At 35.9% G+C, this 16350-nt stretch overlaps 1 protein-coding gene across 2 annotated transcripts in view; it reads left to right on the forward strand.

The window, feature by feature from the left end:
- LOC140437803 (clavesin-2) overlaps window positions 1–16350 on the forward strand; it is a 63409-nt gene that overhangs the window by 42034 nt on the left and 5025 nt on the right. For both annotated transcript variants that reach the window (XM_072527551.1, XM_072527550.1), the window contains exons 3-4: window positions 8421–8577; window positions 14058–14362. In XM_072527551.1, the coding sequence (XP_072383652.1) occupies window positions 8421–8577; window positions 14058–14362 (462 nt within the window). The remainder of the gene's footprint in view (window positions 1–8420; window positions 8578–14057; window positions 14363–16350) is intronic.

A 16350-nucleotide genomic window follows, 5' to 3' on the forward strand; every position in this document is an offset into this window, starting at 1 on the left:
ACGACACTCTTACTGTCTGTAAATATTATGCAGCTGTAGGGTTCGTTACTATGTATATGCCTTAATGCAAGAAGAATCGCTGTCATTTCAGCAGTGTATATCGATGCTTCAGCTGGCAATTTCAATAATTTTTTAAATCCACTTTGAACATTAATTAATGCACATCCTACTTTGTTTTGTACTTTAGATCCGTCTGTAAAGTAAAACTGATAATTTGGCCATTTATGCCGTGTAAATGATTGAAAAGCGACTGGATCTAAATTACTGTCCATAAAAAAGGTATTAATATGTTTTGAAAAAAGCTCTTCTAATATATGGGAATACATAGGTGAAACTTGATTTTCATACGTATAGAAAGTATGTCGGTATTGAGATATCCTCAGGTAACTATTTACCAGAAGAGAACATTTTTTCTTTGTCCAATATTTATGAAACAACTACTTCAATTATATATATGTTTCAAAAGTCCCGTTTAGGCAGAGGAGAAGATTATAGGGATGAGGACTAGAGAAGAGAGGGATTAGAGAAATTAATGGTCTTTTGAGATATTTTTGTTATTTCGTCTCTCTAGAAATGACAGAAAATCGATCCTTTCCTGTTACAAAAGGGTTGAAAGGAAGGGAAGTTTCTGCTCAGGGTATCTTACGAACACAGTACCAAAAGATAAGCATAAAGCTTTAGGATGTTTTGGACTCGAGAATTTTGGTTTCGGATGGTTTGTAGGATGTAATTATAGTAACTCAGAATAATCCTTTTTAGAGATAGCAGCTTTTGTGTGAGGTTCTGACTGAGCAAATCTGTCAAAACTAAAACTCTTTTTCTTACTCTGTTCAGGTTTGCTCTTAGATCATGACCACAATATAGTGTTCTGCTAAACGCGATACCTAGATACTAGATATGATGACTAAAGCGAAGTCTAAAGTGAATTCTTTCTTTAGTTTGCTATGGTACCTGCGAACGTTTGGATGTCTCAAGAGTATGAGTTGGATTTTGTTGGGGTTTGGCGTTACTTTCGTTTTTCTGCATTACCTATCGACATGGTTCACGTGAGTTAGAGCGTACCCTTCGATGCCATCTCTATCTCATGATGTTGTTATAAGGATAATGGCGTCTGCGTAAATAAGGTAGTAGTATTGGTTCGTCTGTGGAAAAAATATTCTTTTGCTTTTGGGTTTCCTTTTTGCTTGTAGAAGATCTCTAATACCTTTCGGGTAAGTATTTCTTGTTGTTTTGTATTTAATCTCAGGGATGTTTTTGAAGCTGCTTGTTGAATATTTTTGTATAACGTTCCTCTTCCTATTCTACTTAGTCCTTCGTTTTCAATAAAACCTAAACATTAATTATCCAGCCAAGGTTGGTTCTAGAGCTCTTCCAGTCCATTTATTTGTTGAATGATTTAGGTAAAATCTATTTTTAAATCACGTTATAACTAAGAATAAGAAGAATGGCATAGTGATCTGAATCTATGTCGCAATCTTCTTCTACGTTCATATAATTTGAAGATTCAAATTTAATTATAAATAATTCCATTGGGTCTCAGATCTCAGGTCAGTAATTTTTTTTGGATGCGTGGCCAATATGTTGGCTTTCTTGTTGACACTCAAAATTATTACATGCTGTTAATAGTACCTTAACTTTCTCCATTGTTAGTATACATCATTACTGAATGTGTTTCACATTTTAGTCTCTTTCAGTAATATATCGTTCTATATCCTTCAGCTTCTATATCCTTGACTAAGCAGAAAGTCAGCATGTTATATTATGTTATATTATTTAAATTTTAACCCTTAACTGTGCTGGTGAAATAATGTTGCGCATAGTTGTTGGTGGGGTCCTCGAAGACATCAATTTTTTTTATCAGTAAAAATACAGTTTTTATACATATATTGGCAGTATGATCTGGCAAATATGTTTATTGTATTTTCTATACACTGTTTTAACTTTCCTCAACGAGATTTTCGGATTCGTTCCTCATTATAAAAGGTCATGGGTATTTCCGGAGCTGATTGTTTTCTAATGATGCCTTGGAGCTGTCGAGTTTCCTTTGTGGCATATGATTTATCACCAGTGACTTTCCCAGTGTAAGAAGATGATTTCTTCTCGTCTCATCTTTGTCAATTTGACATTTTATCAATATCTAGTTATTAATGGCAGCTATATTTAGAATTTAGTAAAAAATCACCATTCTCTAGCACATTCTTTGACATCCAACAGAAAAATTAGCGCACAATTAATCTAATGCATCCACGGCGGCCTTAGTTCGATTGTAATCTTGGATTATTTCTGGCTTACCACTTTCATCATTTATTTCTTGATCATCATGCATTGTTGAAATAAATGTGACATATTATCATTCCATTATTATGGCCAAATAATGATGATTCTACTTGTCGGTTTCTATTTGGTTTAAATTCAAGTAATAATTGCGGCTTATTAATTCTCATAGTTCCAAGAAGAGTCAATTCTTGCTCCCTCAGTTGTTCACACAATTTAATTAAAGAAAACCAGTTGTCTGTAGTAATGTTGCGATTTGTTTTCTGTAAAGAGGTGACACGAGTCAGGACGTCGCTAGTAGGGACTGACACATCAACTTTGGCTCTGCTTCCCTTGTCGGTATAAACAAAAGTATTGCACATGTAAAATGTACTTGAATCACATTCTTCTTCTTTCAGTGCCTATTCGTTCCGAATATTGGCAATCATTCTGGCTATAATTATTTTATTGACTGATGCTTTAAATAGATTCGTTGTTGTTGTGGAGAACCATTTCCTCAGGTTCTTCAACCATGATATTCTCCTTCTCCCAATTCCTCGCTTTCCGAATACTTTACCCTGTAGGATTACCTTCAGTAATCTGTATTTAGTGCTGTTTCTCATTATATGTCCGAGATATTCCAACTTTCTCCTTTTAATGGTATACATCACCTCTCTTTCTTTGCCCACTCTTCGTAATACGGTCTCGTTGGTTATCTTGTCTGTCCATGATATCCTTAGAATTCGCCTGTATAGCCACATCTCGAAGGCTTCAAGTTTTTTCTCCATTGCTTCAGTTAGTGTCCAGGATTCAACTCCGTAATACAATATTGAGAAGATATAACATCGTAGGAGCCTTACTTTTATCTCCAGATTAAGATTGTGGCTTTTAAAGAGTTTGGCCATGTTATTGAATGCACTCCTAGCCTTGAATCACATAAACACATAATTTTTAATCCATATTTAGCTAATTTTTGGGCATATACATTTTAAACGAATATCTGTCCCGGAGCGGTACAAGCATTTCGTCAATAGTAAAATATTCTCCAGCAAATGTTCCTAATCGCTGTTAGTTAACTTATCTTCGACTTTTCTTTCTTCTCTCGTTGTTGCCTCATCGAAACGCAAACAAGATGAAATAAACAAAAAATGACTCATGTTCATTGTAGCACGAAAAATATAGTGTCCTGTTCCATCATTTGCAAAAAGAGAAGTTAACATTTTAATGGTTAGATTTCATCAATAACTCCTGATAAGTATAAGAGACCAATGAATGCCTTTAGCTCATCAATATTAATGTTACTAGTGTAAGCTGGAAACGGTTCTGTAAACCTTGCTCGAACTGCTTCAATTTTTATATTAGTCACGAACAAATTCCATGCTTCCAAAAAGTTACTATGATCCATATTTCTTGCTAGCCCTTTTGGCCCCGGTAGATTAACTACTAACTTATGTCTGTGTTATACTGTTTATGCCACTTTTAATTGCCGTTTTCGCCGTAGAAGAAATTATATTTATTTTGATCCAATTTCCTTCTCTTCCATCAGATGATACTTCAGAATCGCTGTCGTGATCACTTGGTTCAAATTAATCGCTTTCGGAAAGACTCTTATGATCAGAGAAAAAATCTGGGTCGTTTAGTATCTTTCCCAATTCTTCTTCAGTTAAAGGTTTATGCATATTCCAATTCTTATTATTCATTTTTGAAATAAAATAAAATAACTCTTAATAAAAAACTGTAGTTATATTGTTCAGAATATACAGAATAATATTTTCCATCGAAAAAGTGAAGAAAACAATTTTTTTCTCATACACTTACCTGCTGGTGGGGTCTTTGAAGATTATTTTTCGTATATCAATTAAAATATCAGAGGTACGACTTCGCTGCTAAGCTCACTTGTGAATCCTAATGGCTATGCCTACGTAGATTAGATGGACGCACGATACACTTGTATAAGTGTATCGTGGATGGACGTATTTCTCAATTGGAAGAAAAATGCGACGACTGCAAAACTTTACACTTTAGGTGTAAGGGTTAAAAATACAGAAAACAATACGAAGCTTCGAGATAGTCTCCAATATAGCCTACTGTATCATCTTTTTTTTACTTATTTTTAGATGTGGATTGACTTTTCTGTTTTCTTGTAGTTTCTTGACTATATGCCTTATTTTGGTTAAAGAAGGTAGTCCCTCTTGGCAGCTGTTTTGTACACAATGAACAAAATATATTATTTAATATACCAAAAATTTCATAGAGTCCAAAGAAAAACATCGTTTAAGTATTTGTGCAACTTCATGCTTATTTATCTATTTTTATAAATATTTATCAACAACTCGTTATAGTGGTAATCAATTACATAATGTTTCCATCGGTTTTATCTTTCGAATTACGTATAACAAAATGTTAATACATTGTATATATCGTTTGTTAAATTTGTGGCCCATTTTTGTGTAATTATTACAAAAAATATGATTTAAAATTCTAATTTTTTAATACATTATCTTACGCAATAACAAATGTTTGTTTCACCCTAATAGTTTCATCCTCAATCATAATTTGAACCGTTAAACAAGCCAAGCATGACCAAATATTCCGTCGAAATTGACACCCAAGGAGATAAAGAAAGGTCAGATTTGTCGTATCAGTCAAATAACTTTTGGTGATATATTTCTTATCGCCGATAAAAAATTCAAACAATTCACATTGAAAGGTTTTTCCTAGAAGTAAATAGTTTGTTGAAAATTAAATACTACATTATCCTTGTCTTTTGAAATCTAGAACTAATTACTATGAAGATTTCGTGACATATCGTTTGCCATACTGGATTCAATTATCCAAAATGCAAACATAAAGAATATTCCTATCGTAAAAATATTTAGTGGAGTTTAGAACAGATATTGGTAGAGTTCATTCACAATTGTAGTAGCTGACTTATGCAGGATTTAAGAGTACCCACTGATAATGTCGAAGTGATAAAGAAATTTACAAACCTCAGGTAGCTAGTAGAATGGACCGGCAAGTGAAGCACGACTTGGTTTAACTAACTTTATTTTATTCTTCTTCTTTAGGTGCCCTGTCCGTATCCAGACGTTGGCCATCATTATGTTTTCAATTTCCTGAAACCTTTCTTTACCGGCTGCTGCGCGAAATAACTCTTCTACTGTGAAACCACGCTATTGCCTAATATTACACAGCAATGAAAGTTTCTGGTCCACGCGTTTTATTATTTTTGGCTTGCTATATTGCTTTTCTGACTTCTGGTTTCGGTATACTGGGATCTCTTTCTAACTGGTTGTACAGGTGGTATGTGCATGTGTAATATTTTCTCTGGTCACTGATGAATCTCTTCCATTCTTTGCGCTGTTATTCGTGATCACAAATTTTTCCATCTGCCTTTTTAACTACGTTAGCATTTTTCAGTTTTCTAATTCCGAAGATATTTGTTTCTTGTGGAGGTTGAGACTGTTGTGTTTTTATTCAAAACTCACTTAATTATAAATGCCGCAATTACTAATTACATTAACTTTTTATCGCTTGGAGAAGTATTCGCTTTCATGCGTGGAGTCGTAATTGTCCCAGAGCCTGCTTTTGCTGGCAATAATCTCGACAGTTAGCTGATCTGATAATCTCGACGAATGATCGGAAACACCGAAAATTCTCAAAGGTCATCTTTTGGTCGCGTCAATGGAATGAGTTCGTAGTATTTTATCGGAGTTGGTAGAATATTTCGGCGATGGAAGCATATATGGAGTTCTCCATTTATCTAACGCACACCACTGCAATTGGGGCTATCTGACTCACAAAAATACGCACTTTTATGATAAATTTGAAACTGAAACTAATTTTTTGAACAAAACTAAACACTTGAACTAGTTTACATACATTTTACTCAAAGTCAGATTTTAAATGGGATCGCAACATTTCCAAAAGAAACAAAAAAAGAATAGGACAAACCATGGTTGAATCAGTTCTTTGCTATAGCTCTGAAGTATGGACAATTAATTCAGACCTAAAGAGAAGATTCTTGGCAGTTGAAATGGATTATTTGAGGAGAAGTGCTAGAACATCAAGGCTGGAAAGGAAGACCAACGAATCTGTAAGAAATAACATGAATGCTACAGAAACGGTCATTGACACAATAGAAAGAAGAGGTTTAAAATGGTTTGGACACCTATTGAGAATGCCTGACAAACGTTGGTCCCAAAAACTTCGCAGATGTAAGTCCCCTGGAAGAAGAAAAAGAGGTAGACCTCGACGCTCATGAAATGAAGGAATTAGAAGAGCGATGGAATTGAGAGGTTTGGAGGAGGATGCCTTGGACCGGGAGGATTGGCGGAGGAGAACGGGAATACGGCGATAGCCGCCTACAAAATGTATTGTATTTACAATTTGGATCCTGTAATATATATATATATATATATATATATATATATATATATATATATATATATATTTTAAATGTTACTTTATCATCGTATAACTATATATAATATACTCAGGATAAGATTATGGGGTATAAATAGGGGACAAAAACTATGGGGGCGAAGATAGAGCAAGCAAAACAATCGTTACTTGTGCGAACGGCACTCAGGGGGTTGTTGGAGAGCTGGGGTCGTGGATAAGTTGAAATAAATGGGTCGGATTGGGGTATCTACACAATGAATGAAATAAAGGGGTACTTACTCAAATCTCCTGGGCAACTGGACAAATAAAACAACAAGGAAAGGCTTCTAGCAATTTAGAATAAGGGTGCCGCTTTGAAGGATCCTAAACTTGCTGGAGGAAAGAAGAAAAGCAAACACACAAAAAAGGTTAGGAGATTTTTCTAAACTAAAAACAAAAATGGATCAGAGAAACAAATCAAAACGTTTATTTTTGTCTCAGACAAACAGTTATCAAACATATAAATGGCACAAAAAATATACTATATAAATAGTTGCCAAATACAGAATAAAAACAACTTACATGTGTCCATTTACAAACTCCAGAGCTTTGAGATACTACAAAAACTTACAAATGTTACCGCACAAAGTTAACCTTTTTTTTAAAACAACAAACAAAACAAATAAATATCGAAAAAAATAAAGCTAGCTGTCATATGTTAACATTAAATAAAAAAAAACAATTAAAATGACAGCTAAGTTAAACCATCAAATTTACAATGTATTAATATGACAAATCCTTTTAAATTTTAACGAAAGCAATTATTACTTTTAGCAAAAAAATGTCTAATTTGGAAAAATTAAAATGTTAATTGTTACCTTGATTTCACTGTTTCGCACTTAACTTAAAAAAAAACTTGTTAAACATCTATGGAACATCTATCTGGACATATTCTCCAACAGGGACAAAGCAAACCATTTCCATACTCAGGGACCAACAATCAAAAGATGTAGAATTAGGTTCGGTGTAGGAAGCAAGCTGACGACGGGGACATCCTATATATATTATTATTATATATTTTCAAAATTTCTTCAGTGCCGGTGTACTGCACAAATCTTATGGTGATTACTCTGTTCTAAACTGCCATTATGCAAAGAGTATTATCACCTTAACCGGTTTTAGACATTACATAAAGAAATCGAATCGTCTCTCGAACCAAACATCTCTCTACTCTGAAATTTCTTGCTTGACTCCTCTCGTTAGATTTTACAAATTCAACCAAAATAAATTCCCCTCTTGACCTAAATCTATTACTGGTGTGGGCGACCCTTCTTACGTCCATAACATAAATTTCTTGTTTTTAAAACAGGCCTCAACTATGTTACAAAGCGACCCTCAAACAAACTATAAACTATACTTCCAAATATGAAGAAATAACACGTATTATATTGATTTTTCTACCTCACAATGTAATCAGAGATTTGGGGGATTTGAATGTAAATAAAGACAAAAAAAAACTTGAAAACTGGATACAAAACTTGTTATATTATCGATCGTTTTTACATTCCCTTTTAAAAGGCAAACGCAGATTTCCTGGTAATTTTTAATGCGTACTAACGAGATAAACAAAATAGGGGCGGGCTACAAAACTTTGTACAGAATTTATATTATTATATAGATATTAAATATTATATATAGACACAAATTTAAAAACGCTACACGGTTAATTGAAATAAAACAAATCTGATTAACATATTGACTTATTTTGCCTTTTTTCTTTTTAGATGAAGAGAATAGCTGAATTTAAAGAAAAACATAAAGGACTTTTAGAAAATTTGATGCCTGACGACGAGAAAGTTGCTTTAACAGAACATAACGTAGTGAATATACTGACCAATTTGGACCACAAAGGCAGAAGAGTGCTTCTCGTCTTCGCTGGAGGTATTGAAAATAAAATATTTTCTCATTTTTATTTCAGCTTTTTTAATATTTTTATTTAATTCGTCAAGACAAGGAATGAGTTCAAAATTTTGACCGTCGAATGTATTCGGAGAGAACGAGTCCTGCTAAAACATTTCCTGTAATTTTGCTGCGCACCAAGTGGACGTGCTGTTTGTAAAATTTTCGAAGTCATTGCTAGTTTTGACAAACTGTAGATTAACTTTCTATGCAAATCATAAATAGGAGATTGAGTTACTTCACAGAACAAATCATACGAGAATACCTGGCTGGATTCTCGCAAGTACGAGTCCAAAGCCAATTGACAGATCTCTTCCAGATAACATCATCATCATTTCGCTCTATAACTCTATGTGAGTCTTGGTCGCGTTTACTATTTTCCTGTCGGTCCTGAGCAGCTATTTTCCATTGCTGTATTTCCATTTTGCGTAGATCACTGGCTACTTCGTCCTTCCATCTCTTTCTTGGGCGACCAACTGACCTTCTGCCATCGCGCCTTTCCCAGAATGTGGCGTTCAGGAGTCTTTCGTCACTCGATCTTAGTACGTCCATCTTATTCGGTTTGCTTTAATGTAGCGTACTATGTTTTCATCTCCATATACTGTCTGGAGTTCATCATTGTGTCTTCTTCTCCATTCACCTGTTGTCTCTTCTCTGCAAGGTCCATAGATAGTCCGCAGTATCTTTCTTTCCAGTACCAGTAATATAGTGATTTTCCGCTGGTTCAGAGTCCATGTCTCGCTTCCATACGTTATTGTGTAGTATCCAGGTACTTGAATTCTTTGACGACTTCAAAGTTGTATTCGTTGATTGTTACGTTTTGTCTAACCCTTGGTCTTGGGTTCCTCGTAACCACCATGTACTTGGTCTTGTCCTCGTTGACCTTCAGACCAACTTCCTTGGCTTCGTTTTCGAATAGGATGAAAACTTCTTTTGCATCTCTGGTGGATTGTGCAATTGTTTCCACGTCATCCGCAAACGCCAATAGTATTTTTGATCCTTGGGCGGCAAATCCGTTTGTCAGTTGTGGTTGAGCTTTCCTTACCGCATGTTCCAGTGCAAAATTAAATAGCAGGGTGGCGAGAGGGTCTCCTTGTCTAAGCCCGGTGTCTAGATAACAAAGGGGCTAAAATAGGAAGATGGATTGGCTCCGACTCTGTTTAATATATGTTGTATGGAATATGTTTAAAAAAAAATGTATGTAAACAGATTGTGATGTACGCAGACGATGTAGACGCAGACATCACAGAACTTTATGTTCCGTCAACGTAAATAAAACTAAAGCCCTAATACAAACAAGGAAATAACGAAACTTTGACAATAGACGACGCAAATATTGGAGTTGTAAAATAGCTCACATACCTGTACAGATAACTAAGGACGGCAGCGAGGGGAGGAAATACTGAAAAGGATAATGCTTGCTAACAAAGCATACTTTTCTCTGTCGCAGGTGTTTGCATCCAAAGACATCCATAGGAAAGTAAAGTTCAAAATATATAAACTCATCATACTACCAACAACAACATATGGCGCACAAACATGGATTATGGCAGAAAAAACAATAAACCTTATTAATACTTTTGAAATAAAGATATTGAGAAGGAAATTGGAATCCATCTGCGACAATAGTAAGTGGAGGCTAAGGTTCAACCACGAGTTTTATCAATATTACGAAAAACGTTCTATAGCAATTTATGCAAAAATACAAGAGATTTTAAGGGTAGATAACCGAAGGAGCGCAGCCAAGGAAAGGTCTGCTTGGGGCCGGATGCTGATCAAGGGCCTGACCTAGGCTGTAGGGAGTGGGTAAAGTATTTGTAACCTTTTGTTATTGTTTTGGTTACGACTAAAATAGAGAAGATGGAACAAAAAATCACAATTGCAAAATAAGCAAGGAAGAAAAATAACTACCATAATTAATGGAAATACACCATGAATGGAGATAAAAGAATATATTTATGATATGTTCGTCAACATGTCGCACTTAATGTGTCAAACTGGTTGACCAATGAGAGAATTGACGTATTACCATGGCCCTAACAACATTGAACATGCTTTAACAACGAATTACTCTAGATATGATTAACATTCACAGTACATTTCGCTTTCGGGAGCTTCATATAACAAAATGGGCAAATTTACCTCAACTGGACATTAACAGTATCATTTTGAGTAAGAACAATACATGTAGAGTATGTATTGTTCAAGCTCATGTTCAGTTGGAGGAACTTTATATTAAAGATACATTTTTTTAACGCTAAATTGCCAAATGACAAGTAAATAGTGAGCAGCTTAAGAAAGATGGTAGTGACATATGGCTACGATAAGAACCAGGATTTTAGTTGAGGGATAAGAAGATAGCAAGAAAGAAAATAAATTAAAAATTGATTGAAAGTGGAAGTATGAAAAAGCATTAAGAAATCTAGATGAAATACGTGAGAAATATACAATCGAAATAATGGCCTTTCAAGAAACCAAGCAGCTAAGAAGTGATATAGGATACCTGATGATGGGTTGTATGATGTCGAGAAAATAAGCCAAGTAGTAACTGATTTTCAAGCAATATCGGAAAGACTTTGCTATTTAAGATTGTGCGGGATATATAGAAAAATCGGCTTAATTAACGCACATGCGTCTTCAGAAGAGAGACATGAAAAAAAAAAAATGAATTCTATGAACAACTCTATAAGCTGATTGAAAAAGAACCAAAATGTGACATACTACTTACTTACTTACTAGCCAACGCCCACCCTTGGCATGTTAGCCATTTGGTGGCGCGCTGACCAGTATAGACGAGCCGTTTCTCGTAGGCGATCTTCATCCTCCTCGGGTGGGTCTGTTTTCAGGGCTGGGCACTCTGGAAGGTGAGCAGCATCCATCTGGGGCTGATCACATAGTGGACAGTTATCATTTTCGCTGACGCCGATGCGATGTAGATGGGAGGCCAGGTAGTCATGCCCCGTAGTTGTTCTGAACACGGCTACACTAATGGGTCTCGGCAAGTTGCGAGGGATTGGTGACTCTATTAGGTGGGCCCAAGATTTTCCAGCACCGGCTTGTATTTGCTGCTCTTTTATCTTCGCTTTGATTCCTCTTCTAATGGTGGACTTTGCTGATGTGTACGATTGGAAGCTAGGGGGCTGTGGAAGAATAGTGCCTTCTTTTGCAAGTTCATCCGCCGCTTCACTTCCTTCAACACCGACATGACTAGGGATCCATTGTAGAGTAATCAGCCACCCTTTTTCCATCAAGTTCGATAGTTGGACACGACAAGATATTGTTTTGGCACAGTCGGTGTATCGATTTGTCGACAGAGCGAGGATTGCGGCTTGGCAGTCGATGAAGAAGGCAACTTTTTGGGGGTGTTGGAAATTCTCAAGATTTTTTGAGTAAGTAGATCTTCAGTAGATGTGGAGCCACTCATGTGCTGGGTACTTGGTGTGTATCGTCTCTAGGGCGGCTTTCCTTAGGGCAATGTCTGACGATAAGTGCTTCGGGTCGTTATGGTTTTCAAGCAATAATTCTGTGTTTGGTAGACAGCGGGCCAGTGTGGTTTGCGCTGGGAAGGGGGCGGCTTCCGACAGGACAATGTGATATTTTTCCATGATTTGGTTTGCTACTGTAAGCGGAGTGGTTTGTGTTTTAAGACGTGAGGCTGCTTGTCTATATTCGTCCCATTTTTGTGGAAGTGTTCGTCTTTGCCTTTCCCAGAAGGTTAACGCGTGTTGCTCTCTGCGGCATTGTATTGGTTCAATACCGGTCTGGGCTTCCATTGATGTAATCGATGTTGATTTTGGAGCACCGGTGATGACGCGAAGGGCAGTGTTCTGGGCGACTTCAAGCTTGGAGGTGGTATTTGTACTCGCAGTTATTGTAGCTTCACTCCCATATTCTAATATCGGCCGGACATAGGTTTTGTATGTTGCTACCAGGACATCTTGCGTGGCGCCCCACTTTGTTGCTATGAGACGATTGAGCAGTTGACATCTCTTTGTTTCTTTCTCTGCAATGTCGTCCATTTGAGGTTTCCACGTCATTTTCTTATCTATGTACACCCCCAAGTATTTTGTTACGTCCTGTCTTTTCAGATCAACTCCTTTATACGTCAGCTTGACAGCAGTCTGTTTTGTTGAAAGGCTAAGTACTTGATATACGGTTTTGGTTGTACTGACTGTTAGGCAGTTTTTATCCGCCCATTTTTCTAGATTTTTCAGAGCCTGGTTCATTACTCCCTCGAGCGCTCTCAGACTGCTACTTGATGCCCATATTAGGATGTCATCAGCATACAGGAGGGCTTCCACACCTGGTGTCTTTCTAATCATTTCGAGCACATCGTTTATCATTAAGTTGAATAATTGGCAGCTGATGACAGCTCCTTGTGGCAGCCCTTGTCTTTGCAGTCTGAATTTGGAACAGTGGTTGTGAAATTTGACTCTCTGATACCTTTCCCCTAGAAAGGATTTTATCCAATTGAATAGTTTGCCGTCAACTCCGGACTTCGCTATCTTGTGTAACAGCAAACCTCTCCATACTGTGTCGTATGCAGCTTTGAAGTCTACTAGCACTGCTACTGTTGACATCTTACGGTGGAAAGCATCCTTGACTTTTTGGGCAAAATCGACTACATGGTCCATGGTGTTCCTGTGTTTCCTGAAGCCAGCCTGAGCGTCGTCAATCAGTTCAAGATGGGTTAAGGCTCGGTTTAGTCTGCCCAGAACCATTTTTTCGGCTACTTTGCATAAGGAGCTTGTGAGGGATATTGGCCGGTAGCTATCAGTCAGGCTCGGGTCTTTTCTTTCTTTAAGGTGGGTATGACCTCGCTCTTCCTCCACTGACTTGGGACTCTTGAATTCCATGTTAGGTTAATCAAATTCAGAATGGTGCCTTTGGCTGAGGCTCCCAGATATTTAAGCATTTCCGGGTACAACTCGTCAATCCCTGCTGCCTTTTTCGTTTTTGTGTCAGAGCCAAAATGTGACATGAAAGTAGGAAGAGAATATTTTTATATAAATATAACAGGTGGTAAATGCCTGCATAAAGAAAGTAATGTCAATGGAAAAATAGAGATAGAATATTCAACGAAACATAATTTGAAGATAGTAAGAGCACAATTTAATCATAAAGATGTACAGAAAATAACCTGAATCTCTTCTGATGAGAATAGTAGAAACCAAATAGACCATGTTCTCATTGAAAGAAAACACAATAGATTTGTGACTGATTATAGAAGCTACAGAGGAGCAGAAGACGACAGTGACAATATATAACCAATAGTCAAATTTAAACAAGAAATTCCCAAACTAAGAAAAGGAAAAAAACGGAAAAAATACCAAGTAGAGCAGCTCCAAGATGGAATTCCTTCAAAGTTTTCCCATCTGTATTCAATTATCTTGCTTTTGATATTTCATTTTTAACTACCAAATTTTCATACTGTTACTAAATATATTATTTGAATTTTTTAGAAACATGGGATCCATCAAAAGTAACGTCAGATCAAATCTTCCGCATGTTCTATCTCATCCACGAAATGGCCGTGTTGGAACCCAAAACGCAGGTTAGAGGCGTGGTAGTTATCATGGACTACGACGGTATGGGAATGAAACAAGTCCGTGGACTCGGACCCGCATTCAGCCTCCTTTTGCTGACCTTCATCCAAGAAGCGATGCCTTTGAGATTAAAAGAAGTTCATATGGTTAAAGAACCTTTTGTATTTAACATGGTGTGGCAGCTGTTCAAGCCTTTCTTGAAACCAAAACTGAAGGGCAGGGTAAGATATTAATTTTTTTATTATTAAAATAGTATGAAAAAGTAAAAGAAATTATAAACAAGATAAAAACATAAAATAAAGGACACAATTCAAAACCATTGTACCAATCCTTAAAACTAGGTAACCGAAAACGGACAGCTAATGTAGCTAGAGAAGTAGACAAATGGCGGAAGTGTTTCAAAGAAATTTATCAAGAAATGGATAGAGAAGAAGTAAGATAAAAAATATTAAACAGAACGAGATGAAAAACAAAAGAATTAACCTATACAGAAGTGAAAGATAAAATAGGTAAACTAAAAAACGGGAAGGCAGCTGCGGAGGGGAGGCACTATACACAAAGAATGGAAGAAGGGAATTATAGTGCCAATCCCAAAACAAGAAGACCATAGAATATGTAAAAACTACCGAGCAATTAATGTACTGAATGTAACATATAAATAATGACTGGTGTAATTAAAGACACGCTAACAATATACACAGAACAAATCATAGGAGATTAAGAGTACGATTTCATAAAAGGAATATCCACGATAGACGCTATACATACGCTAAAATAAGTGATAAAGAAAACATACGAGTACGACAGAGAAACATATATACTTTTTCTAGACTTTAAACATGCGTTTGGCAAACTAAACCGAAGAAAAATGATTTAAGACTTACAAGAGTATCCAATTCTCCCGACAACGCGAGATTCCCAAGTAACAGTAGACGCCGGAAGAGAAAGAATAGAAATAATAAAAATAAAAAATGGATTAAGACAAGGATATGTGTTTTTAATGGTACTATTTTTTCTATCAGTAGACAAGATATCAGTAGACAATAAAAAAGCTGTCAAAAGCAGGAACTACACTGAGATGCAAAATTAACCGGACACCTTAAAAATTGGTCACTTTTGATGTCTCGAATTTCCTAAACCGATTGCTCGATTTAAGTGATTTTATAGCCTTATTCTTTAACAATATCGCTGTAATAATATTGTTGCTAAACAGATAAATTTTCATTGTATACCGGGTGTACCAATGAAACTGTGTTTTTTTTTCAAACTTCGCATCACCCTGTGGAATATTCTAGCATTTATATAATACTAAAATTAAAACCCAACTACAGCCCCCTGTTTTTTCAACATTCTGTTTTTTGATTCATTCGTTTATGTTGGACGATAACAAAGTTAGGTACTTTAACAATTAACCATGTTCTTCACCAATACAGGGTGTTTTTAAATAAGTATGGCAAACTTCAAGGGTAAATTCAACATGAAAAAATAATGCCAGTTTGCTTTATAAACATATGTCCACAAATGCATCGTTTCTGAGATAGAGGGTGTTGAAATTTTTCTTACAAACCAACGATTTATTTATTGCTTTAAAACAGATTGAGATATACAAATGAAATTTGGTGGGTTTTAAGACATTTTTTGACATACAAGTAGGAATTTAATATTCACCATTAACGCGCATACGGGTAATATGACGGCTGATGTGGTAATATAACTTTTTTATGATCTAATGTAAGCTAATGAATCAAAAAACAAAACGTTGAGAAAACATGAAGCTATAGTTGGATTTTAATTTCAGTATTTTATATGCCGGAAAATTTTCAATGCTAGAAAATTCCACAGGGTGATGCGAACTTTGAGAAAAAAACATATTTTGATTGGTACACCCGGTATACAATGAAAATTTACCCGATTAGCAACATTATTACAGCGATATAGTTAAAGAATATGACTTATAACATGTTAAAAAAATTACTGAAATCGGACAACAGGTTTAGGAGATACGAGACATCAAAAATGACCCATTTTTAAGGTGTCCGGTTAATTTTGCACCCCAGTATATAAACAAGAATGTAGTACAAATAATAGGATATGCAGGCGATATAACCATAGCAGCAACAGATAAAAGGACAAAAAAGAAATCCTTCCAAGAAATAGAGAACGAACTGAAAGAATTGGAAATAAATACAAATAAAATAAAATACAAGAA

Source organism: Diabrotica undecimpunctata, chromosome 3 (assembly GCF_040954645.1).
Source record: "Diabrotica undecimpunctata isolate CICGRU chromosome 3, icDiaUnde3, whole genome shotgun sequence".
Taxonomy (NCBI): domain Eukaryota; kingdom Metazoa; phylum Arthropoda; class Insecta; order Coleoptera; family Chrysomelidae; genus Diabrotica; species Diabrotica undecimpunctata.